Source organism: Mobula hypostoma, chromosome 19, assembly GCF_963921235.1.
Source record: "Mobula hypostoma chromosome 19, sMobHyp1.1, whole genome shotgun sequence".
NCBI classification, from domain to species: Eukaryota; Metazoa; Chordata; class Chondrichthyes; order Myliobatiformes; family Myliobatidae; genus Mobula; species Mobula hypostoma.
This window is the reverse complement of record NC_086115.1, coordinates 39,136,833-39,162,630: the sequence shown is the minus strand read 5'-3', so window position 1 is coordinate 39,162,630 and position 25,798 is coordinate 39,136,833. Positions and strand designations below refer to the sequence as shown.

At 41.3% G+C, this 25,798-nt stretch overlaps 1 protein-coding gene across 7 annotated transcripts in view; it reads left to right on the top strand.

Annotated features, from left to right (window-relative positions):
• blnk (B cell linker) overlaps nucleotides 1–25,798 on the top strand; it is a 205,634-nt gene that overhangs the window by 138,299 nt on the left and 41,537 nt on the right. For all 7 annotated transcript variants that reach the window (XM_063071740.1, XM_063071741.1, XM_063071745.1 and 4 more), the window contains 6 exons: nucleotides 1,591–1,637; nucleotides 7,079–7,244; nucleotides 12,054–12,175; nucleotides 14,234–14,324; nucleotides 17,158–17,244; nucleotides 19,127–19,159. In XM_063071740.1, the coding sequence (XP_062927810.1) occupies nucleotides 1,591–1,637; nucleotides 7,079–7,244; nucleotides 12,054–12,175; nucleotides 14,234–14,324; nucleotides 17,158–17,244; nucleotides 19,127–19,159 (546 nt within the window). The remainder of the gene's footprint in view (nucleotides 1–1,590; nucleotides 1,638–7,078; nucleotides 7,245–12,053; nucleotides 12,176–14,233; nucleotides 14,325–17,157; nucleotides 17,245–19,126; nucleotides 19,160–25,798) is intronic.

Below are 25,798 nucleotides of genomic sequence, written 5' to 3'. Positions count from 1 at the left end.
AAAAGCTTTTTATTACATTCATCTTAAAAGTAATCTTGTTCTGTCAGATGTTCTTTTATAATTTAATCGTACATCTGGAATAAAAAGATGGTTGAGTTAATCAAAAGTAAGAATGTATTATAATGCATTTTCAATGGACACATCACATGCTGCCTTTAAGAGAATTATCACTAAAATTCTATTGGCCAATGATCCGGATGGCTATTGTAGGAAATGTACAAGAGCACCAAAACCCCACATATCTTCAAAATCCTTACAGCCCCTGTAGATTACTTTCAGAATCAGAAACAGGTTTATTATCACTGACATACAGTATGTCGTCAATGGTGGAGGGGAAGAAGTTGTGCCTAAAATGTTGAGTGAGTGTCCTCATCCTCCTCCCTGATCATAATAATGAGAAGGAGACATATCCTGGGTGGTGAGGTCTTTAATGATGGATACCACCTTTTTGAGTCATCGCCTTTTGAAGATGTCCTCGTGATGAGGAGGCTAATGTCCAAATAGAGGTGGCAGAGTTTACCTTTCTCAATCAATAAATAAAAACCAAATTTATTTTCCTCACCTGGATTTCTACGTAACTCATTTCTAAAACTGAGATTCTACTTTTGTTTCCTCGGAGGATCAAGTATATAAAGATTCCTTACGCTATTGACATTGTGAACAGTTCCAGCACAAATTGCACCTATTTTTAAAAAGTATATTCGACCCTGAGCTTCTGCTCATACTTATTTGCGAATTACCAAATGTAATATCTGTTTTACAAATTATTCCCTGGTGATGGTTAAGGGTGTGAAGATAGATGGATACATCTGAATGTGAAAGAAAGCAGTTTAAACAATTTTATGATAAATGTGCTAAACTATTTTCTTGATAGATTGGACTACAATTTTTTAGTTCTAAATTTTAAAAAATTAAAACTTTTCTAAGTTTTGGAGTTCTTTGTGCCCAACGGATCCTTCTTGACCGGTAAGAAATTAATGGATATTTCATATAATGGTAAATTTCTCCATGGTTAACAGCAAATTTTACTTCTAGCACTCTGATTTTCACTGTGCTGTAGAAGGTCATAAAAACTCGTGTGATTCTGACATTTTAATTTAATATTCAATAAACCTATGTGCAAGTTATACTGAAGGCAAGTGAATTATGCCAGATACTCTAGCATTATTGACCAGAACCTCTAGATCCTGTCATTGGAACTGTCCTTCCTCACAACACCTTCCACACCTGACTCCGGGCCCTCCTGCACCTCAACACTGTGATGCAAATTTGGAAGCTTCACCACATTCAAACCCTGTTGGAGGTCCAATCGGATTTCATTCACTTATTAGTGTGGAAGGGCCACTTTATCATTGGCTTTATTTATACTGAATGTGGTTTAGACATCTTAACTTTCTGGCCAGATGTTCTACATTTCTCAGAAGACAATTAAAAGGAATAAGAGTTTCAGCTTGCCTGGTATTCTCCAACATCCATATCATAGCTCTTCCAATAATTTGTTTTCTTTTGCATCACTCCAAAGTAAAATATTATTATATTAATATAAATGTTAGTTTATTAAGAATTAACTTTTCTTATTCTTACTAATAGAAGGAGCTGAAGGTCCAGATGGTGAACAATGGTCTGACAATGAATTTGTAAGTACTCTGTGTAAAACTATTTGATTGAATTGTCATTAATGGTGTAACAAAACAGTGTAACTGGAAGGACGCCTAATGTTGGAATGTTTGTGTAAAGTGCACTATTTAAACAGATTCATTTCAATGGACTATATCTTGGTGTGTGCCCACCGCCGAGAATCACTGCTCTTAGTGTATCCAGGCCAACACTTACCACATGTATAAGTTTCATTGGCTCAAGCCGTCCAAGGGTCAAAGTGCAGGGTTTAAAATGGGTACTGAAGAAACTTCATCAGCCCCAAGACTCCCCTTTAGCAAAGAGCAAATTATGTTGTGTAGAATTTATACTGAAATTGTGCTGAATCGTGTGAATTCTATTTATCTGATCCCATATGCTGTAAAACTGGAGAAGGTGAGCTTTTCATTGCACCTGATTTTTGTTCCCAGGTTTTCCAACTATCAGGGCATGAGGATTATTGAATAGCTTCTAAATTCAGTGACACTTAAAAATAGTCTTTTTTTTCTTGAAAATACTAAATTAGGAGTGAAAATAGCTAAAATTGCATAAAACAAATAAATATTCATTTAAATTAAATTAAAGCAAAATACTTATTAAAAATGAAACTTGCCTTCAGCTTTACTTTTGCTCTGCAGCTTTACAATGCCCATTGAATTCAACAACTTCCTTTAGGTCTTACTCCAAGCCTAGGCTGTTACAGGACCCAACGAGATTTCCCACTGTAAATGTGTTTCATTCAGTCAGTTTGTTTAATTCAGAATTTTATATTATCAGAACTCACAGACAAAATTCTTTGAATGAGATTGTTCTTGATAGGGCAAGTACATAGGCATCCATTCAAAACAGAGATGCGGGGAAGTTTCTTTAGCCAGGGTGTGGTGAATTTGTGGAATTTGTTGCCACATGCAGCTGTGGAGGCCAGGTCGTTAGGTGTATTTAAGGCAGAGATTGATAGGTTCTTGATTGAACATGGCATCAAAAGTTACGGGGAGAAGGTCGGGAAATGGGGTTGAGGAGGAGAAGAAAAAAGGATCATCTATGATTGAATGGCAGAGCAGACTCAATGGGCCAAATGGCCTAATTCTGCTCCTATGTCTTATGGTCTCATGGTCTTAAAATGATTTAATGTGACCAGGTTTTAAAGCACAATGGAGGCAGGACTTAAATAAATGAATGTTGGGTACAGAACCCGTCAGATTTGTCTCATTAAGAGTATGGTGCTGTACTTTGGATATCTGCAGGTGTGATGTATTCATTACAATTGGATTCATCTGTTGAAAATCTGCAAGGTAATTCTGCAGCAATTTTTGTATAAAAACTAGTTTTCACTGATATTAAATTGCAGGTGCCCCAGTTCACATTGCTGATTTTATGTACTCATCAGCTTTTTGGCTAGAGATTTCTCCCACTATCTGATTAACCAAACACCATTTGTTCTTATTGCTTCAAATCATGAAAAACCAGTAAAATGGAGAATCAATAAGTTGAGGAAGCTGGAAGATTATGTTCCATGCTTTTGGTAAAATATGTCCTTTGTAGACTTTAGAAGGAATGTTTTAGTGTAGTATAATTTATGAATTTATTACCCATAAATTTCCCTGGGTTATTTTGCACATGAACCAAAGGTATGATCTCATGATTGAGATATTAGTAGATTTTGCTGCCAAGATACAATAATCCTTCTGAGAGATTTGGGCTTTGCTTTTGTTAATTTAGAACACCAACATATTTTGTAAACATAAAATAATCCTTAAATGCAATATATACATAATTTCAGGACATCTCCCATAATTATAGGTGAATCTTCGTTTTGACAAAATGCATGTTACTACAGAACAACAAGGATTTTGGTAAATGTTGGACATGCTCACAAGAGAACTTTGAGGTGAAATTGTGCTAGAAGGGAAAAAGATCTAGAGTGGAAAATCTGCCTGGTATTAGGATAATTATATGTACCATGCAATGCAGTAGAGGTAAAAATGCAATTATTAAGGGAAAATTGACATTCACTTTGAGGTATGTGAGGTTATGATATTTCTTCCTGATCCACAATGTAACTGTAATGTAAATAATGCCAGGAAATGTCCAGGCAGTTCAATCTACTAATGCACAAGCAGGACTACACAATGCAAGCATGACCTGCTTCAGTGTTAGTTAATGGAGAGCAACCTCAGCTGGTCCAGGACCTGAAGTCTGACACAGGGCACTCATCTTAGTAACTCTAATTTATAAGTTATTCCTTACATTGGCTTTTCCATGGATCATCCAAACCCCTCCACACTGTAATCCCCACAATTCACTGAACCAATCTTTGTTATGTCCCCAAATCACCAACCAGCCCTTTACAAACATGCACCATGTCTTAGCCTGGCCCTCATTAACCCAACTGCAACCCAGGCTCTGATTAGAACTTAATCCACCCCAAACGCTGGATTGTCCCCTGGCCAACCCTCCTTCCCCATATTGCAAAGCAGACCGTTGCAACTCACTTGTGATTGCAAGCCCAACCCTAGTTGTCAGCAGCTGATTATCTTGACTCTCCTCAGCCCCAACCATCAAAGTCCCAGTCACCCTTCTCCTCCATGCAATAGAAACATAGAAACATAGAAAATAGGTGCAGGAGTAGGCCATTCAGCCCTTCGAGCCTGCACCACCATTCAGTATGATCATGGCTGATCATCCAACTCAGAACCCTGTACCAGCCTTCCCTCCATACCCCCTGATCCCCGTAGCCACAAGGGCCATATCTAACTCCCTCTTAAATATAGCCAATCAACTGGCCTCAACTGTTTCCTGTGGCAGAGAATTCCACAGATTCACCACTCTCTGTGTGAAGAAGTTTTTCCTAATCTCGGTCCTAAAAGGCTTCCCCTTTATCCTCAAACTGTGACCCCTCATTCTGGACTTCCTCAACATGGGGAACAATCTTCCTGCATCTAGCCTGTCCAATCCCTTTAGGATTTTATACGTTTCAATAAGATCCCCCCTCAATCTTCTAAATTCCAGCGAGTACAAGCCCAGTTCATCCAGTCTTTCTTCATATGAAAGTCCTGCCATCCCAGGAATCAATCTGGTGAACCTTCTTTGTATTCCCTCTATGGCAAGGATGTCTTTCCTCAGATTAGGGGACCAAAACTGCACACAGTACTCCAGGTGTGGTCTCACCAAGGCCTTGTACAACTGCAGTAGTACCTCCCTGCTCCTGTACTCGAATCCTCTTGCTATGAATGCCAGCATACCATTCGCCTTTTTCACTGCCTGCTGTACCTGCATGCCCACTTTCAATGACTGGTGTATAATGATAGATAGCTGATCTCCCCACCCCACCTTCTCCCACACTACTCCTCCCCGAGGATGTGAACAAGCAATGGACGTATTCTTGTTTGCACACCCTGGAAGGAGGGGCATTTTAATGCACTAAGTGTGAGGGCTCATCTTCAGCAAGCAATGCCTTGGGCTTATTATCTTTATAAATTTGCTTTGGCAGGTCCAAAAATGAGAGGATAAATCAACAACATTTTGTAGAAACCAGGGAATTTTGAAAGCCTAATTTTTTAAAGTATATCAGGCAATTAACAGATATTCTACTGCCTATCTTTCTAATTGCCAATTATGCTTCAAGTGTTCTAAGGAATTGGACAATGCTGAGAAGCACACTGTTGTTGTCCAGTTGACCTGAGGAGGTAGTGTCAGTCTCCACACCGAACTATTTTGTCTCCAGTAATGGTGCTACATTGGGAATTCAGTGATTCTGACTTGGCAACAGTAAAACGTTAAGAGAAAATAAAAACAATATTTCTTCATGGTGTAAAATAGATATCATTCTTGAGAATTGATGAATCCTCCCCGTCACATTGCTTGCACAGAAGTCGATGTAATTTACAAGCTTGCAGGCAGATATGAGCAAGAAATTGGATAGATAAAGATTATGATTCAAATTTCAGTAGAAGATGTAGAAACACTGCGCAAAGATCCATTAATGACTATAGCAGGACACCTAATAGCCTCTTCCACAAGTTAAGTTTGCACCTGCATATATTCATCTCTTCTACATTTTCTGTATTGCAAGTTGCTGAAGTGTGAGCTGATAATATCACAATGAGGGGAAACCATGCATCCGGAACTTGAACGGGGAAAATGACTGTTTAACTCGGATAAGTGCGATGAATGCTCTCCATAAATTAATCAAAATTGCACAAAATTGAATTTTGATATTCATAAAAATTATTTCCTAGAAATAACTCGTTCCTATCTGCACTGTCTAAATTGCATAGCGTATTGCATTGTCTGTATCAGTGAAGATTAAATATAAAATGTCGGATTAGTTTTGATGTACCTGCACATAGAAATTATTACCTCTGTATACCAGTTAGGATTCTTTATTATGGAAAACATGGATCAACTGGCCAGAAGCTCTGCTGTGCAATGCAGTAGTCACTCGTGTAGAACTGGGCCAACTACCCACAAATCCCTTCCAATAACATGAGGCCAGAATATGTCAGTAATTTGTGTTGATGGATGAGAATAAATCTGTTCCTCGACCCAAAATTACTGGTTTTTGAAAGGAGAAACACACCCAAAAAGCTGAAGGAACTCAGCAGGCCAGGCAGCATCTATGGAGAAAGGTACAGGCAACGCTTTGAGCCAAAACCCTTCAGCAAGTCCTACCGGAGGGTTTCAGCCCGAAATGTTGACTGTACTTTTATCTGTAGCTGCTGCCTGGCCTGCTGAATTCCTCCAGCTTTTTGTGAGTGTTGCTCGGATTTCCAGCATCTGAAGATTTTCTCTTGTCTGTTGTTTTGAAAGGAAACCTGCTCAGCTCACTTAGTGCTGGGAAAGCCTTCTTTTAAATTGCCTACATCAACATGAAATTGGGTTCAAACTAAGCAAAGTAAGTTCAAAGAGATGTTAGGTTCTGATACAGATCCCACTTTATCACATGCTTTAGGAGATGTCAACAGGCAGATATAACTTAACTCCTCAGTGGGGCAACACACATCAAAGTTGCTGGTGAACGCAGCAGGCCAGGCAGCATCTGTAGGAAGAGGTGCAGTCGACGTTTCAGTGGGGCTGTGGGTAAGCTAGAGGTGCAGAAACATGACCTCTCCCACAATAACCATCTGACAGGCGTGTGCACACATTCTCTCTATAGCACGTGTGCAAGCCCTGCTCTGCAGTGGGGATACTTCCTGGCATGAACGTCACATCTCTCCTGATGGAAATGAGGCATTAGCCTCATAATCACTTGATATGTTTAAAACATTAAATTAAATGGTCTGCTACTTACACCAGCTACTGAAATATTAACATTCAATGATGGTATGATTGATTGTATTTTTGCAGTAGATATTTTTTATTCTAATTCAAAATCACTGTGCAAATTGGTATACCATGTTAAATCAAATGAAGGAAAACCATAACCGTTTCTGTTTGTGCACAGGATAACAGTGATTATGAAAACCCCGATGGACATTCAAATGATTCAGACACTTATGAAGATCCACATGATGATGGTGACACTGAAGAAAATTATGAGCCACCTCCAAGCGAGAAAAGCAAGAAAATAATTCCCAACTTTTTCTCAACGTCTAGAGAAGAATATGCAGGTAATACACAGTCCTTCTGATTTCAGAATCAGGGTCCTATGTTTATTACTGTCAACTATTCATTGGGTTTTATCTTAATAGCTACATCCGTGTATAGTTCCAAATTTTTGTACAGTTAAATATTAGAAAAAGCATAAAATTATTTACCAAGTGAGCATAATCAAAGATATTTATAATCTTAAGACTAACCAATCTTTTCCCTTAGCTATGATCTGCTAGGTCTCACTTTGGCTTTGTGAATCTTCGTAATAATTTATATTTTCAGCAAGTTTCATAGAAAAAAACATACACCGTAAGGAATGGAATCATTTTGCTTGTTGAATCGTAGAAATGTACATTGCAAAAACATGCCCTTGCCAACCATGATGCCTATCTACACTGATCCCATTTGTCTACTTTGGGCCCACATCACTGTGCCTTTCCTGCCCAAGTACTTTTATAAACTTGTAATTGTATTTGCCCCCAGCATCTCCTCATTCCAAATATCTCCCTTTCTCCGTGAAAAAGCTACCCCTCATATCTTCTTTAAGTTCCTCCCCTGCTACCCCAAAGATATGCCCCCAGTTCCAGGCTCCCTGCCCTGGGTAAAACACACTACCTGTGCTATTAATGTTCTCATAATTTTATAAACTTCTCTAAGGTCACCCTTAAGCCTTTTATGTTCCAGTGAGAATAAACCCAGCCTATCCATTCAGTTCTTTATAAATACAGCCCTCTGTTTCAGGGAAAAGTCCTGGTGAAGCTCCTCTGCATGCTCTTTATTGCTGCCACATCCTTCAACAAAAACCATAAACGGTGCTCCCAACAGTGGTCTAAGTGTTTTGTGCAGCTGCAACTTGATGTCCCAAACCTAATCCTCAGTGCTTTGGCTTAGAAAGGCAAACATGCTCAATGCCTTTTATACTAGCCCATCCACCTTTGTCTCCACTTTAAGTGAGCTGTGGACTTGCACCCCGATGTTTCTTTGTATAGCAACATTCCTAATGTCCCTACCATATACTCTGTACATTCTACCAGAACTTAATCTCCCAACATTCATTACTTCACTCATCTGGATTAAATATTATCCACCATTTGTCCTGCCCATCTTCCCAGCTGATCTATGCCTCACTGTTTCTTTTGACAACTTTCATTGTTACCCACAACTCCACCACTCTTTGTATCATCTGCAAACTTGCTAATTAGATCTACTACATTCCTATCCAAGTCATTTATCTGTATCACAAAGGTTCCAGCACCAATCACTTGTTATGATTTCCAGTGAGAAAAATACCCATCCAGTAATATATGCTCTGCCTACTATTGTTGTGAGTTTAAATGAAGCCACCATAGAGACACTGAAGCTGATGATATCGAAGTCTTTATACATCAAAACCAATGAGCCTCATTCTGGAGACACTCTCAATAGAGTCTCCCAAACTCAAGGTACATCCCATTCTTATACCCTTAAGATTAATGGTAACAGAAGGTGATTCAATACAGTTTCTATCATTACAATGACATTGTTTATTGGGTTGACAATGGTTCCTTTGAATTGCATATCTAGAGCTGAAACACTTTAAATATTCAAATGCTTTTCCTGAGACAAACTAACTGGAAACTTCCCTGAATTTACATGTTGTTCACAAAACTGGAATGGTGCAAATTCTTTAAATTCATTTTTGATGCAGGGTGAATAACACAACCCTGTTGCCTTAATGTTTGGCGGATGCATATGCAATCTCTTAGTCTGTGACCCAGCCTATGCCTGCAACTTCAATTGACTGCTTGCAATTTACAATAAAACCTGAAGATTGGTTTTTAGTAATATCTGCTATATTCACATAACTCCAGAATACTCCCTAAATCTATCACTCAGCCAAAGTTGCATCCAGCTGCCTTAACTATCTGGGCCAGCCACCATGTGCGGCCTTAGAACAGTGCAACATAGTACAGGCCCTTGTTAAAAGTCTCTCTAAAGCCATATATACCATACTACCTTCATCCATTTTCTTGGTTACCTCTTCAAAAAAGCTCAGTTGGATTTGTAAGACGTGATCTCCACTGTACTTGTGACACAGTTAAATATTTCCCTAATAACCATCGCTAGATGCTACCCCTGCTCTATTGACCCCACATGCTAATCCGCACCTTTCAATAGCCGTGGTCACAATCAAATTTTACTCTTCAGCTAATAACCCCACTTTCTGTATTCAGGCTGTTTGATTTGTTGCTCGGTGCCAGAATAGATTATGTCAACCTCTTTGTTGAATCCAAACTTGAACACATAAGGTGTGAATCTTTTTGAGGACTGAATTCATGCACTCCCTGAGCAAAGGCATTTGCTTCCACATTCATTCACAGTCTCCAGTTCTCCGCTGCCTGACAATCAGTGCATTACTCAGTGAATGCACCACCTGACGCTGAGCCATTATCATCCATGATGAGGGGGTCCTGAATGTTTTCGTGCACCCAGTCTAAATATATGCATTTTGTGCCTTCATGGGAGAATGGGAGTACAGTTACTGCCTTTGTCTCCCTTCTCTATCAACAGCACTCATTTTCACAGGTAAACATTTGCGCTAGCTTCACTCATTTTGTTAGAAAGAAAACCATTAAAAATCTCTAAATCCACCCTCCCCCAACTCAATGGCAAATAACCAAAAGGCAAGAGTTTTATAAAGTACCACCATAATTCCATAACTCCTGAGTGATTTAGAGCAGACTACCAATGCTAAGCAGTGGCTCTTTACTAAATCATCAGTGAGGAGGAATCAAACCTACAGAGAAAGAGCTGTGGTTTCCCTCCTTTTTCGTGGGTCATATGAATCAGCACTTGGGCGTACAGTAGGTACTGTATAAGCTTCGCTGGAAAAACTTCAGGGCTAGTGTTTGCCCACCTGGAAAAGCACAGTCTAATCAGGGATAGTCAGCATGGTTCCCAGCAGGGGAACTTTGACGGGGTTTTTTGAGGAGAAGACTGAGGAAAGGCAATGTAGAAATGCCACAGCTGATTGCAACACGGGAGAGACATTTTCATCATGTTCAGCTTGAATCATACATTTCAGGCCCTTCATCCATTAAGGCATACAAGCAGAATTAGGCCATTTGGCCCATTGATTCTGCTCCATCATTCTATTATAGCTGATTTATTATCCATCTCAAACTGATTCTCGTGCCTCCTCCCCATAACCTTTGATTCCTCCACTAATCAAGAACCTAGCAATATCTGATTTAAACAGAACCCCCCCCCCCACCCCCATAGCTTTGTGTGGCAATGAATTCCACAGATTCATCACCCTCTGGCTAAAGAAATTCCTCCTCATCTCTGTTCAAAGCAATGTCCCTCTATTCTGGGACAGAGGGCTGTGTCCTCTGGTCTTAAACTCTCCCTCTATAGGAAACATCCTGTCCACATCCACTCTATCTAAGCCTTTCAATATTCAATAGGTTTCAATGAGATCTCTCCTCATTCTCCTAAATGCTCCTCATATATTAACCCTTTCATTCCCAGAATCATTCTCATGAACCTCCTCTGGACCCTCGCCAATGCCAGCACATTTTTCTTAGGTTAGGGGCCCAAGACTACTCACAATACTCCAAGTGTGGGGTGACTAAAGCTTTATAAAGCCTCGGCTTTATATCCTTACTTTTATATTCTAGTCACCTCAAAATAAAAGTTAACATTGCATCTGCCTTCCTTGCCATCAACTCAGCCAGCAAGTTGACCTTTAAGGCATCCTGCATGAGGATTCATTTGGGCTTCTGAAAATACACTGACTCTCCTTTACCTATCTGGTCTGCTATTTCCTCAAACAATTTTAACAGATTTGTCAGGCAAGATTTCCCCTTAAGAAAACCATGATGACTTTGCCCTATTTTATCATGAGCCTCCAAGCACCCTGAAACTGCATCCTTAATAATGGACTCCATCATCTTTCCAACTACTGAAGTCAGGCTAACTGGCCTATAATCTCCTTTACAAACACAAGGTGCTGGAAATCCAAGGAAACACACACAAAATGCTAGGGGAACTCAGCAAGCTAGGCAGCATCTATAGAAAAAAATAAAGCCTTTACTCCTTTCCATAGATACTGCCTGACCTGCTGAGTTCCTCCAACATGTTGTGTGTGTCGCCAATAATTTCCTTTCTTTTGCCTCCCTTCCTTCTTAAAGAGTGAAGTGACATTTGCAATTTTCCAGTTTTCCAGAATCTCAAGATTCTTGAATGGTCTCTTCAATCTCTTCAGCTACCTCTTTCAGAGCCCTGGGGTGTAGTCTATCTGGTCCAGGTGACTCATCTACCTTCAAACCTCTCAGCCTCCCAAGCACCTTCTCCTTAGTAAAAGAAATCACGCTCACTTCTGCCCCCTGACACTCTCAAATTTCTGACACTGCTGGTGTCTTCCACAGTGAAGGTGAAGCAAAATACTTGTTTATGTTTGTCCACCATTTCTACCTCTCCAGTATTATTTTCCAGTGTCATCTCTATTTTACTCATTGTCTATCTGGAAAAACCTTTTGGTATCCTCTTTTATACTATTGGTTAGCTTACCTTCATATTTTATATGTTGTCCCATCATCTGACCATCTATATTCTTGGTCTGTACCCTACTCTGCTTTGGTGATTTCAGTGCTCATCAGATGCCCTGACAGTAATGAATGTCTAACTGTAATGCCATAACGACATCTTTCACCGCTGATTCCATTAACAGTGTTATTCTTGGGAAAGCATCCAAAAGGCTAAGCAAAATGTCAGTGTACTGTGATGGTGGCTGTTTTCGAATCTACTGTAAATGAAGTATTCATTCCCCCTTATCATTCCTATAGACAATCGACCAGGAAGCCGGCCAGCAATCCCTCCCTCAAAGCCGAATCCTGTTCCAATCAAGCGAAAGACTCCTCCACTGCCACACGCTGCTCGGAAGATGGGTCAAAAGGAAGATGATGAGGTATGGTCAAAAACATTAAAGGAATCTCATTCCTTTAAACAACTGTACCCTCAAAATTGCAAGTCTTCTCCAGAAGGTGAGAAGCAGTTCAGTATGTAAGTATGAGCCAGGAATGTCAAAGTTGACCCTGCATATTATTTCCTCTTGTATGCTCATCCAATTCCCTTTTGAACACTGCAGTTTAATGGTCCAAAGATTTTAATTGTCAGAATCATTCAGATAGATTTCAATAATTAAATGTTTAAAATATAATTAAAGACTTTAAAATACTAACGAATAATTAAAAGCATTACAATAAAATATGGAAAACAACAAGCTTCACTTTTCAATGGGGTTGATGACACCATTCTGATGAATGACATTGGTGATCATACTCATGCTGACTTTGATATATAGCTGCTTGTCTCCGGCCATCTTCTCAGCACCGCAATGTTCAGGCACGGGGCTTAATGCTGACTCCAGCAATGAAGCATACAGTTAGGTGCGTGGATATCTGAGAAGTGTCCATGGTTCCTTTTGGGGCTGCCAGTCATCAGTGGCTTTGCTTGTTTGAAGTTTATGGGTATACCTACATTGAAGATTAAAAATATTTAAACTTGTGCAGAAAGGAGATCATCTGTGTGAATGCAATAAAACTAGTATTATTTTTCATTCAGATATTTTGATATGGATCATGTTCTAATTCTTAATAGCTCTAAGTATAATTCATTTACATCTAATTGAGTTAAGTGATGGAGAGGTTAAGCAGGTATTCTCAAGGATAGCTGACTGTTTCCATCTCCTCTGCTTCATCTCTCTGTGTAGCTACTGTAATATTGGCATCTGATTCCATTTCTCTGTGATCTGAGGAATAAATATATTAAGACACCATAAAATTATGGTGTTTTTTTTTTGTTGCCCTGAAGTACTTGCATCCTCAGGATTAAAATAGGCAGCTTTTCAAAAGGACAAATTTGGTTTCACTCAAATACAATTCTTTTGATTAGCTTTTGATTTCTTTGTTACTTATTTGAACATTGATTGTGGCATCTTAGATTTTCAATTCACGGAATGTGCAATTATAAAACTAAAAAAAAGTGCTTGGAAGTATTCTGATGATGGATCATTGACATGATTAAATCATAAAATCTCCACAGATGTGCTGTGTGTTAAGGACTTTTTTTATTATCTGATATTCAAATATGAAGTGCTTGAGTTTATGCCTTAAAGTTTATTCCATAAATAAGCTTTGAGGCATTGTCAAAGTGGCAAAAGCAAATAATTGCATAAATGCACAAGTTTATGCATTGAGTAAGATTAATGCTCTATGCTTGCCATGTTGTAAAGTATTCATGATTTATGTGTGAAGTGTCACACATACTTTCAGAAATAGACAGAAAAAGATTATGTAAAAGTTGGAATTTTGAGTTCTGAAGAAGTCAAAGAACCCACATTTAAAAACTCCATTAGAAAAAGTTGAGGTGAAATTATGTTCCATTTTTAAGATACAAATATGTGCACTAGTAGGTATCCAGGACATTAAAGTATGACTTCAAATACATGGGGGTGCAGCCGTTAGTGCAACGCCTTTGCAGCTAGGAGCGTCTGCATTCAATTCTGATATCATCTGTAAGGAGTTTGTATGTTCTCCCCATGAACCACTTGAGTTTCCTCTGGGTGTTCTGGTTTCCTCCCGCAGTCCAAAGATGTAACGATTGGTAGGCTAATTGGTCATTGTAAATTGTCCCGTAAGCTGGGAGATTACTGGGCAGTGCGGCTCAAAGGACCGGAAGGGCCTGTGCCATGCTATATCTCAAGAAATAAGGTAAATAAATGTAAATGTATTCAGTGTGAACATTAAGAGTGTCATGCTTATAAAAAATGATTTCTCTAGAGAAGAGCTTGTTTGAAAGGGATAGCCTCTTTCACCAAGCAATATAAAACCATGGGCTTGGAGCACAAAATCACATACATACCCTGCAAAAGTGCCTGGTGATTGGAGTTTGCAGACTGCTCAACAGCTGCTGTTTTAATTCAGTGTTTCTGTATTATTGGGATAATGTTTTCTTTTAATTGCAGGGTGATTATATTGTCCCAATGAAGGATAATGAATCTGATGATGCATACATTGACCCCAAAGAGGAAAGCACTTCTTCACCAATGATGAAACGTAAGTTCTTGCATCTCATATTTTTCACCACTTCAAAGAAGAAATTCCGGCCTATCAAGTCTGTGCAAGCTCTCGGTGCGATCTCATCAATCTCATTTCCCTGCAATGTATTCTTTCTCCCGTTCCCATCAATGGCCACTCCTTGGGATGTGGGTAGAAGCAGGACAGGACCACAGAGATTGTGCAAAGTCCACACAGACGGTGGTTGACAAGAGTCAGCTGATTTAGAAGCGCTAGCTGTGTACCAGAAGCTGAATGTGAGCAACATTATAATGAGTGCAGCCAAAGAAAGTTAAACAAGAGAATTGCCATGGCGATGACATGCGTATGGAAAGCATGGATGTAGGTTAGGGAATGTAGCTTCTCAGAAGCCGATGAATCAGAGCTGTTGTCAGATTCAGCCTGGTTATGTTCCGATGTAGGGTTTCAAACCAAAACCACAATTCCTTTTTCCCTACAGATGCTGCTCGGTCTGCTGAATTTCTCCAGCACTTTGTTCGTTGATTCAGCCAAGACATGATAACAGAATGGAAAGGATTTCCCACAGGTGGCTGTAATAGATGCCTGATCAATGTTACTCAATGTCACTTTCCTATCCTTTGAGCAATTCTGCACAGAGAACCAAGAATGGAAAATGCTAGGCAGACTAATTGGCTGATTTTTTAAAAATGTTATCTATATCTGTCTTGAAGCCAAATTCATATTTGTCCTTTGGGCTTGCCAGGATATAATTATTAAGATGAAATCAAATTTGAAACTATTATGTTTAGTTCCATAATTAAGATGCATACAAGGGAATAGAAACATGAACAGTTTTCTAAATTAGTGAAGATGTGAAAAGAGCAATCCATTTAAACTGGAAATTGAGTGTGTGGGCTACAAATTTAAAAGTCTTCAAAAAGGTTAGAAAAATGGGGTAAAATCATTCTAGGGTGGAAATAAGACTGATAAGAATCTCTTAATCCCTATGAAGTAAAGCCAACTATAGATAGCAGACTTGCTGTATTTTTCATACCTGCTTTTAAATCTATTAAGATAAATCTATAACACTAAAAACCCCACTCTATTCTTGTACTGATTTCTTTATGCTGCCCAGGGACTTGCTGTCAATGTAAATAGATTGAACAGGACTTTTGCTCAATGGTGCAATATGTATTTTTGCTACACAATATGATCTTTGTAAGAAAAAAGTTCACCAAACGCAATCATCAGTAGCAAACAACCAGGTTTTTGATCGGCGTTTTTCTTTCAGGCGTCACGGGTGCAGAACCCCAGTGTCAGGCACAATAATGTTACAAGGCATTTTAACTATGTGTGAAATTATACATATGAGACCTACAAGTGGTGTCGGCCTTGAATGCTGTAGTAGACCTTAAGTTAATGGTTAAGACCTGCTGTATCATTGACTTAGGGTCTGCAGCCTTCTCTGGGCAGCTGATGGAAGATGGAATCTCAGGGTATCACCCCAGTTCTCCACTCCCCCAACCTTCAAGATGTGCCCTCCCACTTCAGTCAGCTTCCCAATTAACTGTTCCCACTTCCGCATCTCTCCAAACCCACCCACCGTCTCCCACAGTATAATTTTTCAGGAATACAATTTTGCAGTTCCTCCAAGACTTTTCTCCTCTCTTGCCACCCCCACTAATCTCACACCTCTAGGATATTCACCTTACCATCTGGACCTTCCTGTCTGAGCTCTAATCATCTTTCTTCCTAATCTTCAATCCTACACTTTTTCTGATGTAATTTCTATTTTCTGACCTGTCTTTAGATGTTTTCTCACTGGAGGCCCATTCTGTTATGTGAATCAACAAATACCACACATGTAGCCTTGCACAAAGCTGGTGTGATTCCCTGAGTACATTTACAAGGGCCCTAACACTTTAAGTCCATATCTGTTCAATATATTACTACTATTTTATATAGGGTGTTGTCTTATTGGTTTTTATGACAAGAATGGCTGGACTTCGCTTTGGCTGTAAGAGGAAATTAAAGATCCTCAGATGGTGTTTCTGCTTGGATGTAGTGGGTGATTCGGACACAGAAAGCACTAATCTTGAAAATATTTTGGAACTCTCCAGATACTATTCAATATATTTGCAGACTGCCAAACATGACATCTGCTATGACCTAACACAGCATTTTAGAATGTAATTGGAACATAATACTTTGCTCTTTAAAAGTAACCATGATATATATATATCGAAAGGCAGTTCTTGCAGCAGTTTGATTAATACAAATGAACATGAAATCTTCACAACAGAGAAGTGTTTTATATTAGTAGTTGATCTGACACATCAATTCAAATTAAATAATGGAAAATGACAGTGAAATAGCTGTTCAGGACCATTTACTTTTGTTTCTTTCTAAATTTAAGGATTAATTTTTCGGAGTTTCTTCAGAGGCCTGCAAACGATGCAGTTTGTACAATCCGATAATGCGGGGTTTGTTATTTTCAATCCAAAGGTGGAACCATTGTCCTCCGCTTACTTATAACTAATATTAAAGGTCGTGCAGGCTCAGATTTCAGGAGAATTAGCTAAAACAAAAATCCAGTGTAACCAAGGTGAAACTAGCTTTTATTTGTTGAACTGCCATCAAGGAATATACTGAGAAATGGTTCGTGTTTGAATGCAGCATTAATACTGAGAGATAATATCTGCCCATTTTTCCCACACACTCACGCCCAATTTCCTTGAGCGCCCCAGGGCGTGAAACTACATATTAGGAGTAAAAATTGCAAAGATTATTTCTGTGTTTTTCAAGTCTATGCTACTTTTTAATAAAAAAAATTTCCAATAAATCTAAACTAATTTTTTATCTTTATCTCTAGCCCCTGTAGTGAACAGAGCAGTTAAGCCATCCAACAAAGCAACAGGCTTATCCTCCAGTCCCAAAACAGGATATCACCACACTTCAGGTACTCAAATATTTTTAATAGAATTTATGATATCTTGTTCTATATACAGCAGCTTTTAATTATAGAGCTGTTCATCTAATGTCAATATAATAGCCATATGGCTATTTGAAAACTGAATGGGGTATTGCATATTTTCACCAGGGATGCCCACTGACGTGAGAATAAATCTTTATGGAAAGTGGACTGCAAATTGTCTTTGTACTGCCTGAAATACAGCTACTGAAACTTGCCTGATTCTTTTGATCTGCAATCGATCATTCTGAGCGTGATTGTAACTTCAAAAAAAAAATTAGATCCTACATTGCTCACCTTTGAACTGCTCAGCCAACCTATTATTCAATTTAGCTACGATGAAACAAGGAATGATGCTTTGAAAAATATTTCTTGTGTTTAGGAAAGTTAGAATATACCGTAAGTATGGCAGGTAATCAGGCTTAGAAATGAAACGATACAGACTACACTTGGAGCATGGTATACGGATTTGATCTCCTTATGTAAGGAAGGGTATGCTTTCTTTGAGTTGGTGCAAAAACAATTCGTTTGATTAGAACATACATACCAACAGCACAGTACAGGCCCTTTGGCCCACAATGTTTTGCCAACCTTTTAGCTACTCCAAGGCCAACCTAATGATTCCCTCCCCAATAGCTCTTCTTTATTCTTTCATCCATGTGGTTTTCGAAGAGTCTTTTAAATGTCACTGCCTCCACCACCGCCCCCAGCAGAGTGAGAAGAACAAGTCCTCTGACATCCTAAGTACGAGAAAATCTGCAAATGCTGGAAAACCTAGCAATACACACGAAATGCTGAAGGAACTCAGCAGGCCAAATATATCCTATGGAAAAGAGTAAACTGTTAACGTTTCGGCCCGACACCCTTCATCAGGAAATCCTGACATCCTGCATTGAAGTGGCTATGATATTAGGAGAAGTTATGGAAATTGGGCCTGTATGAACTGGAATTTAGACTGAGAAATAAACTTATTGAATAAGTGTCTAAGTTAGCTTGATGGCATAGGTTCTGTGATGATGCTTCCTGTGGTGCAAGAGTTCAGAACCAGCAGGCATGATCTCACTATAAATGGTGAGGACTGCAGATGAGAAGCGATTTCTGAAAGTCATATATCCTGGGAATTCTCTACCCCAGGGAACTTTGCAAATTATGTAACATATTGAATACTGAAGTAGATTTGTCAACTCTATGGATAATGAGGAACAAGGAAGTTGATGGAATCCAGGCCAATCATTAGCTAAGATCTTGATGAAAGGCCGAACAGCCAAATACCTCATTTCTGCTCCTGTTCCTTAAGTTGTTTGCACCATACCTTCCCACACATAGGCAAGTGTATTATCTATAACTAAGGCCAGGAAATGAGGAATGGGAGACATGGCAGGGCAAGAACATGAAGGGAATATTCCCCTCCATGATTTTGCTTCCTTCTCTGACCACAGGTACACCAACAACTTGGTGGGACGGAATGATCGAGGTACGATATTAGTTGTGATGAAGGATTTCTTTCCATAGTAACTGCTGTTTAAGATCAAACTCTTTCTTTATTTTGGTTAGTATAAATTATAATAACTTAAAGCTTCTGTAAAGCCAAAATGTTCAAGAGCTCTGCAATATCATTGAGCCTGTATTATTTTTAGGTGTGCAATATGAAAAATGTCTAATTATACATTATGGTGAATGATTTTGGTTTGTGCCAAGTTTTATCCTGCATCAGTGAAATAACTGAACATGGAATGGAATGTGGCTTGTGATTGAATGAAGTAACTACAAGGCCAGTAGTTAGTTCATGAAGAAGGTATGATTTCGCATTCTCCATTTCATAAAAACCTGCACATTTACATCAAATGTCTTCATTATATTTTTTATCCAGATCAAGTTGCGTCTGAGGCAGAAAGCACACAAGGTAAGAAAGATCGAAAATAAGCATAATTTTAGAATTAGTCCTTCAATATATAGAGCGTAGAACAGTCGAGCCTTTTGGCTAACCACGATGTTGAGCTAAACTAATCCCATGTGCCTGTGAGGTGAGTGAGGGCCTCTGTCAGTCAGAGTCGGCCATGGATATTGTGTCCTAACTGTCTAGATACGCAAGCCTGGGCAGTACGATATGGAGAGCAGGTTGTTGCAAATGTAGCAGGCTTCCGCTCTCCACACATCTGATGAGCCCAGAGGAACAGCAGAGACCAGTACAGTTTTGTATCAGAAGTGTTGCAGGAGTTGCCAGTCAGTATTGAACTCAGTATAGCCTTAGGGGCTCCAGCTCCGGATTTTTCCCTCAGGATTTTCTCCCAAAGCCTTCCCCATGAGTGGATACAGGCTCAAGGCAGTGGAAGTTTGAGATCAGAGTTTTCCTTCTAGATGAGCTGCTAACTGTGGCTGATGAGCCCCATCTGCCTGAAGATGGTGCATAGCCCACCATTCCCTGCCTGTCCATACAACTGTCTAAGTACCTCTTAAACATGGCTGTCATACCTGCCTCTGCCACCTCTAGGCATTCCAGGCACCTAGCTCTCTTTATATGATAAACAAACTTGCCTCTTCCATCTATTTTAAAATTCCCCCCTTCTACCATAAACGTAGGGCTCTTGTATTTTAAACTCAAAATAATCTGCAGATGCTGGGGTCAAAGCAACACTCACAACACATTGGAGGAATTCAGCAGGTCGGGCAGCATCCGTGGAAACGATCAGTTGACGTTTCGGGCCGGAACCCTTTGTCAAGACTGAAGAGGGATGGGGCAAGGCCCTATAAAGAAGGTGGGGGGAGGGTGGGAAGGAGAAGGCTGGTACGTTCCGGGTGAAAAACCAGTAAGGGGAAAGATAAAGGGGTGGGGGAGGGGAAGCAGGGAGGTGATAGGCAGGAAAGGTGAAGGAGGAGTAGGGGAAAGCACAATGGGTAGTAGAAGGAGGCGGAACCAAGAGGGAGGTGGTAGGCATCTGGGGGAGGGGGCAGTGTGACATAGGGATAGTGGAAGGGAGGGGGAGGGAATTACCGGAAGTTGGAGAATTCTATGTTCATACCAAGGGGCTGGAGACTACCTAGACGGTATATGAGGTGTTGCTCCTCCAACCTGACTTTAGCCTCATCATGGCAGTAGAGGAGGCCATGTATGGACATATCTGAATGGGAGTGGGAAGCAGAGTTGAAGTGGGTGGCTTTTGGGAGATCTCGTCTGTTATGGCGGATGGAGCGGAGGTGCTCGACGAAGTGGTCCCCCAATCTGCGTCGGTGTAGAGGAGGCCGCACCAGGAGCACCAGATGCAATAGATGACCCCAACAGACTCACAAGTGAAGTGTTGCCTCACCTGGAAGGACTGTTTGGGGCCCTGAATGGTGGCAAGAGAGGAGGTGTAGGGACAGGTGTAGCACTTACGCTTACAGGGATAAGTGCCAGGTGGGAGATCCGTGGGGAGGGACATGTGGACCAGGGAGTTGCGGAGGGACCGATCCCTGTGGAAAGCGGAGAGGGGTGGAGAGGGAAAGATGTGCTTAGTGGTGGGGTCCTGTTGAAGGTGGCGGAAGTTGCGGAGGATAATGTGCTGGATCCGGAGGCTGGTGGGGTGGTAGGTGAGGACAAGGGGAACTCTGTCCCTGTTGTGGTGGCGGGAGGATGGGGTGAGAGCCGAAGTGCGGGAAATGGAGGAGATGCGGGTGAGGGCATCATTGATGACAGAGGAAGGGAAACCACGATCCTTATAGAAAGAGGGCATTTGAGATGTCCTGGAATGGAAAACCTCATCCTCGGAGCAGATGCGGCGGAGACGGAGGAACTGGGAATAGGGAATGGCATTTTTGCATATGGTGGGGTGGGACATTGTAAGATAGGTGGATGAGCTTAGAGCATGGATTGATACCTGGAAATATGATATTGTAGCTATTAGTGAAACGTGGTTGCAGGAGGGGTGTGATTGGCAACTAAATATTCCAGGATTTCGTTGCCTCAGGTGTGATAGAATAGGAGGGGCAAGAGGAGGAGGTGTTGCATTGCTTGTCAGAGAATATATAACAGCGGTACTCTGGCAGGATAGATTAGTGGACTCGTCTAGGGAGGCTATTTGGGTGGAATTGAGGAATAGGAAAGGTGTTGTGATGCTTATAGGGGTGTATTATAGACCACCTAATGGGGACCGAGAACTGGAGGAGCAAATTTGTAAGGAGATAGCAGATATTTGTAGTAAGGTGATTTGTATTGTGATCACTGGACCCGAAGTGCTCCCCAACAAATATCTCCCTCACCTGCCCTGTCTCATTCCCTAACAGGAGATCCAACACTGCCCCTTCTCTAGTTGGTACCTCTATGTATTGCTTCAAAAAACTATCCTGCACACATCTTACAAACTCCAAACCATCCAGCCCTTTTACAGAATGAGCTTCCCAGTCTATGTGTGGAAAATTAAAATCTCCCACAATCACAACCTCCCTGCTTCCCCTCCCCCACCCCTTTATCTTTCCACTTTCTGGTTTTTCACCTGGCACCTACCAGCCTTCTCCTTCCCACCCTCCCCCCACCTTCTTTATAGGGCCTCTGCCCCTTCCCTCTTCAGTCCTGACGAAGGGTTCTGGCCCGAAACTTCGACTGACCGTTTCCACGGATGCTGCCTGACCTGCTGAGTTCCTCCTGTGTGTTGTGAGTGTGGCCTCTTGTATTTGATCTTGTTGTCCTACCTACCCTATTTATGCCTCTCATAGCTTTATATATGTCTGTCAGGTCCCCTCCCAAGCCTCTGATGATCCAGACAAAACCATCCAAGTTTGTCCAACATCTCTTTATAGCTAATACATCACAATTCAGATTTCTTGGGTAGTGTTTCAAAGTTTCTAGTCGGGATTTCAGTCATCTAAAGCTCCACGAATACAGCACAGCTGAACTCTTGGTCTAAATTATATTTAATCCGCCAGCAGCAGAATTAGTAATGAGGCTCAGTGGAGAAGGGCCTCCACAGACACCAGACCCAGCTATGGCAACCTGGTCGAAGCCGAGGAAGTGGCAGATGCAGACAGCTTGAGAGGAAGCAAAAACATGACAGGGGAGCTGGGTGTTAGCGAGGCTGAGAGCGAATCCAACTAGACTGGCGTACCATCGCTTTTCCTGGCCAATGTCCCCTTACTAGAAAATAAACTGGACTCACTGAGACTGAGAGTGAACATGAGACGAGTAACAACGTGCCTGGCTCTGCATTTCAACACGAAGGGATGACTCTGTTGCACGCGGACATGAACTCCCTATCGGGGGAAATCCAAAGAGGAGGAACTGTGTGTACAAGATATTTTACCCAAATTCCACCAACACAGCACCATGGCCGCTAGGAGGACAAACAGACTGGAAACAGACACAGTACATAGAAAGCCAAACCACACCTTCCTTCTCTGACCACATCGCCACAATGTTAATCCCAGCACTGGTGAAGATGGAGAAGCCAGCCAAGAGAACCATCACTGCATGTCCTAATGAGAAACCAGCCAAGAGGACCATCACTGTATGGCCTAATGAGACAATCTCTACGCTTCAGGACTGTTTCGAATGGACCAGCTGGCAGATGTCGAAGGAGGCCAGCATAAATGGAGTAGGCACAGACCTTGAGGAATATGCCTTATCTGTGATCAGCTACATCAGTAAGTGTGCAGACAATGCTGGTATATCAAGAACTGCCATCTCGCAGCCCAACCAGGAGCCCTGGCCAAAGGCAGGGGTGCGCTCCCTACTAGAAACCTGGGACGCTGCCTTCAAGTCCGGTGGCAGCTCTCAGAGCAGCTTGGAGAAACAGCACCTCAGGCATCAGGAGGGCAAAGACGGATTACACACAAAAAAAATCAGGAAGACCTGTCTGATAAGGATCCCTAGCTTATGGGATGGGCATCAAGGGCAGTACTGACTACACAAGGGCAATAGCATCAACTGTACCAGTGATACCTCCCTCCCTGACACTCTAAACAAAGCCTATGCACGCTGTGAGGCATGCCACACAACGCCAACCACAGAAGCTACCCCTCACCCTGGTAAGAGCCACTGTCTGTAACGGCAATGGATGGGAGAAAGACTTTACAGAGAGCTAACCCCCAGTAAAGGAGCCGAGCCAGATAACGTCCCAGGCCGAGTACTCAGGGAGTGTGCACATCGGCTCACTGGCGTCTTCACGGACATCTTCAATGCTTCACTCATCCAGGCTGCTCTCCCCACATGTGTCAAATCAGCCACCATCATCCCCTCTCCCTAACTACCCCTTTTCGCAACCATGATTCCCCTCTCCCTGCCCCCTTCCCACTCTCACTCCACAATAGAGACCCATATCAGAATTGAGTTTATCATCACTTACATGCCATGAAATTTGTGTTTCTTTCTCAGTGGCAGCTGTAGAGTGCAATACATGAAATTCCTACCGTACTTTGCAAAAGTCATAAGCACCCTGGATATGTAGATGTATGCAAAAGTCTTACGTGGATTTCAGTTCAGCATTCAACGCTATTGTCCCACAGACCTTGGTGAGCAAACTCCTACTCCTTGGTCTAAATATGCAACTTTCTAACAAACAGACCTCAGATAGTCAGGATGCACAACTGCTCCTCCCTCGCCATCATCTTCATTATGGGTGCCTCCCCCAGGACTGGGTGCTGAGCCCGTTACTGTACACTCTGCTCATACATGACTGCCCGGCCAAACACCCAAGAATCACATCATCCAGTTCGCTGATGACACGACGGTGGTGGGGCTCGTCACCAACAACGATGAGACAGCCTACAGAGAGGAGGTGGAAGAGCTCGAGGCCTGGTGTCAGGCAAATAACATCCTCCTTAATGTCAGCAAGACGAAGGAGATGATTATTGACTTCAGGAGAACTCATACCTCTCACAACAGCTCTTTACATCGGCAGCACAGCAGTGGAAACTGCGAGTAGTTTCAAACTCCTGGAAGTGCACATCTCACACAAACTCTCATGGTCCCAGAACACATCCTTCACAATCAGAAAGCTCCCCAGTTCCCCTACTTTCTGAGGAAGCTGAAGAGAGCTGGACTATGAACATCTATTCTCAATGCCATTTTAAAGGTGCATGGTAGAGAGCATCCTAACAGGCTGCACCACTGCTTGGTACGGAAACTGCACTGCAGCAGACAAAGCAGGTAGCCAAAACCCCCCAACACATCACTGCACCAGCCTACCTGCCATCAAAGGCATGTATACATAAAGCTGCCAAATAAGGGCCTGTAACATCATGAAGGTTCACATACACCCTGCTCATGTATTGTTTGTCCCACTCCTATCAGGGAAGATGCTAGATAGCACCCACGCCAGGACCACGAGACTCAAAAATAGTTACTTGCCCCAAGCAGAAAGTTTGATCAACACCTCCACCCACTAACTCAACCACTACGTTATTATTTCCCATCAGTCACCTTATATACAACCTAGCGTCACTTTATGGACATACAATCGATCTTTATATATATGCTATCTTATGTATTTATATTTATTGTGTTTTTTTATTATTATTGTTGTGTTTGTGGGGTTTTTTTGTGCTGCACTGGATTGAGAGTAACAATTATTTCATTCTAATTACACCTGTGTACAGGAAATTACATTAAACAATCTTGAATCTAGAAATGTTTGTTAGTACAAAAGGAACACTGTGCCAAAGTTAAAATCAAAATAGTCTTTCAGTATTTATACTGTTATGATTTACAATAAGTTTAATAATGCAAATCTTGGAACTGTTGTATGGAAAAGCATACAAAAATGACCACTCTCATTTTTTTTACTGACTCCCCCATTCAGGTACTCTGCTCTTAAGGTGTGCGACCTTTTTAAATGATACTAATCCCACCATTTTAATCCCTGGTTTTTTTATGCAGTAATAGATGAATTTGTGGTGTATTCCGCCCCCTGGTGGCTAGAAATACAAATGCAACATCAGATCCAAGAGACCAATGGCTAAGACAACCCAATAGCATCTGATAGTTGCCTTTGTAGAATCGAAGTGTGAATGACTTTTTAAATCTGGCTGACTGAGGAACAAAGGAATTTCCTTACCCATCTGAAAGTCTTTGTCCTATTCCATCTCCTCCACCCCAGATACCCATGGAACCTCAGATCTGTGGATCCCCAGAACAGCACCTCACGTTCTTTCAAAAATGGGCAATAGGGGTAAATACTCGGAATTCTGATCAATATCCCATGTCAGTAAAGTAATTAAACTAGGCCAGCACACTCAGAACGATTTTGGTACATTGGAGAACTTAAGCAAATCCTGGCTAAGAGACACTTCAGTCTCTGTGGTATGCATTTAAGGCGAGAGGGGGACAAGTGCATAGGAGGTGTGAGGGGCAGGTTTTTGCAGGGAGTGGTCGTTACCTGGAATGCACTACCTGGGGTGATGCTGGAGCCAAATATGATAGGGGTGCTTAAGAGGCCCTTAGAAAGGGGCATGAACGGATATGGGTATTGCGTAGGCAGAAGGGATTCATTTATTCCAGCATTTGATATTTGAAATTTTATATTTCTTTCCATAATCACAGAATAATGATGTGCCGAGAGCATCTATTATTTTA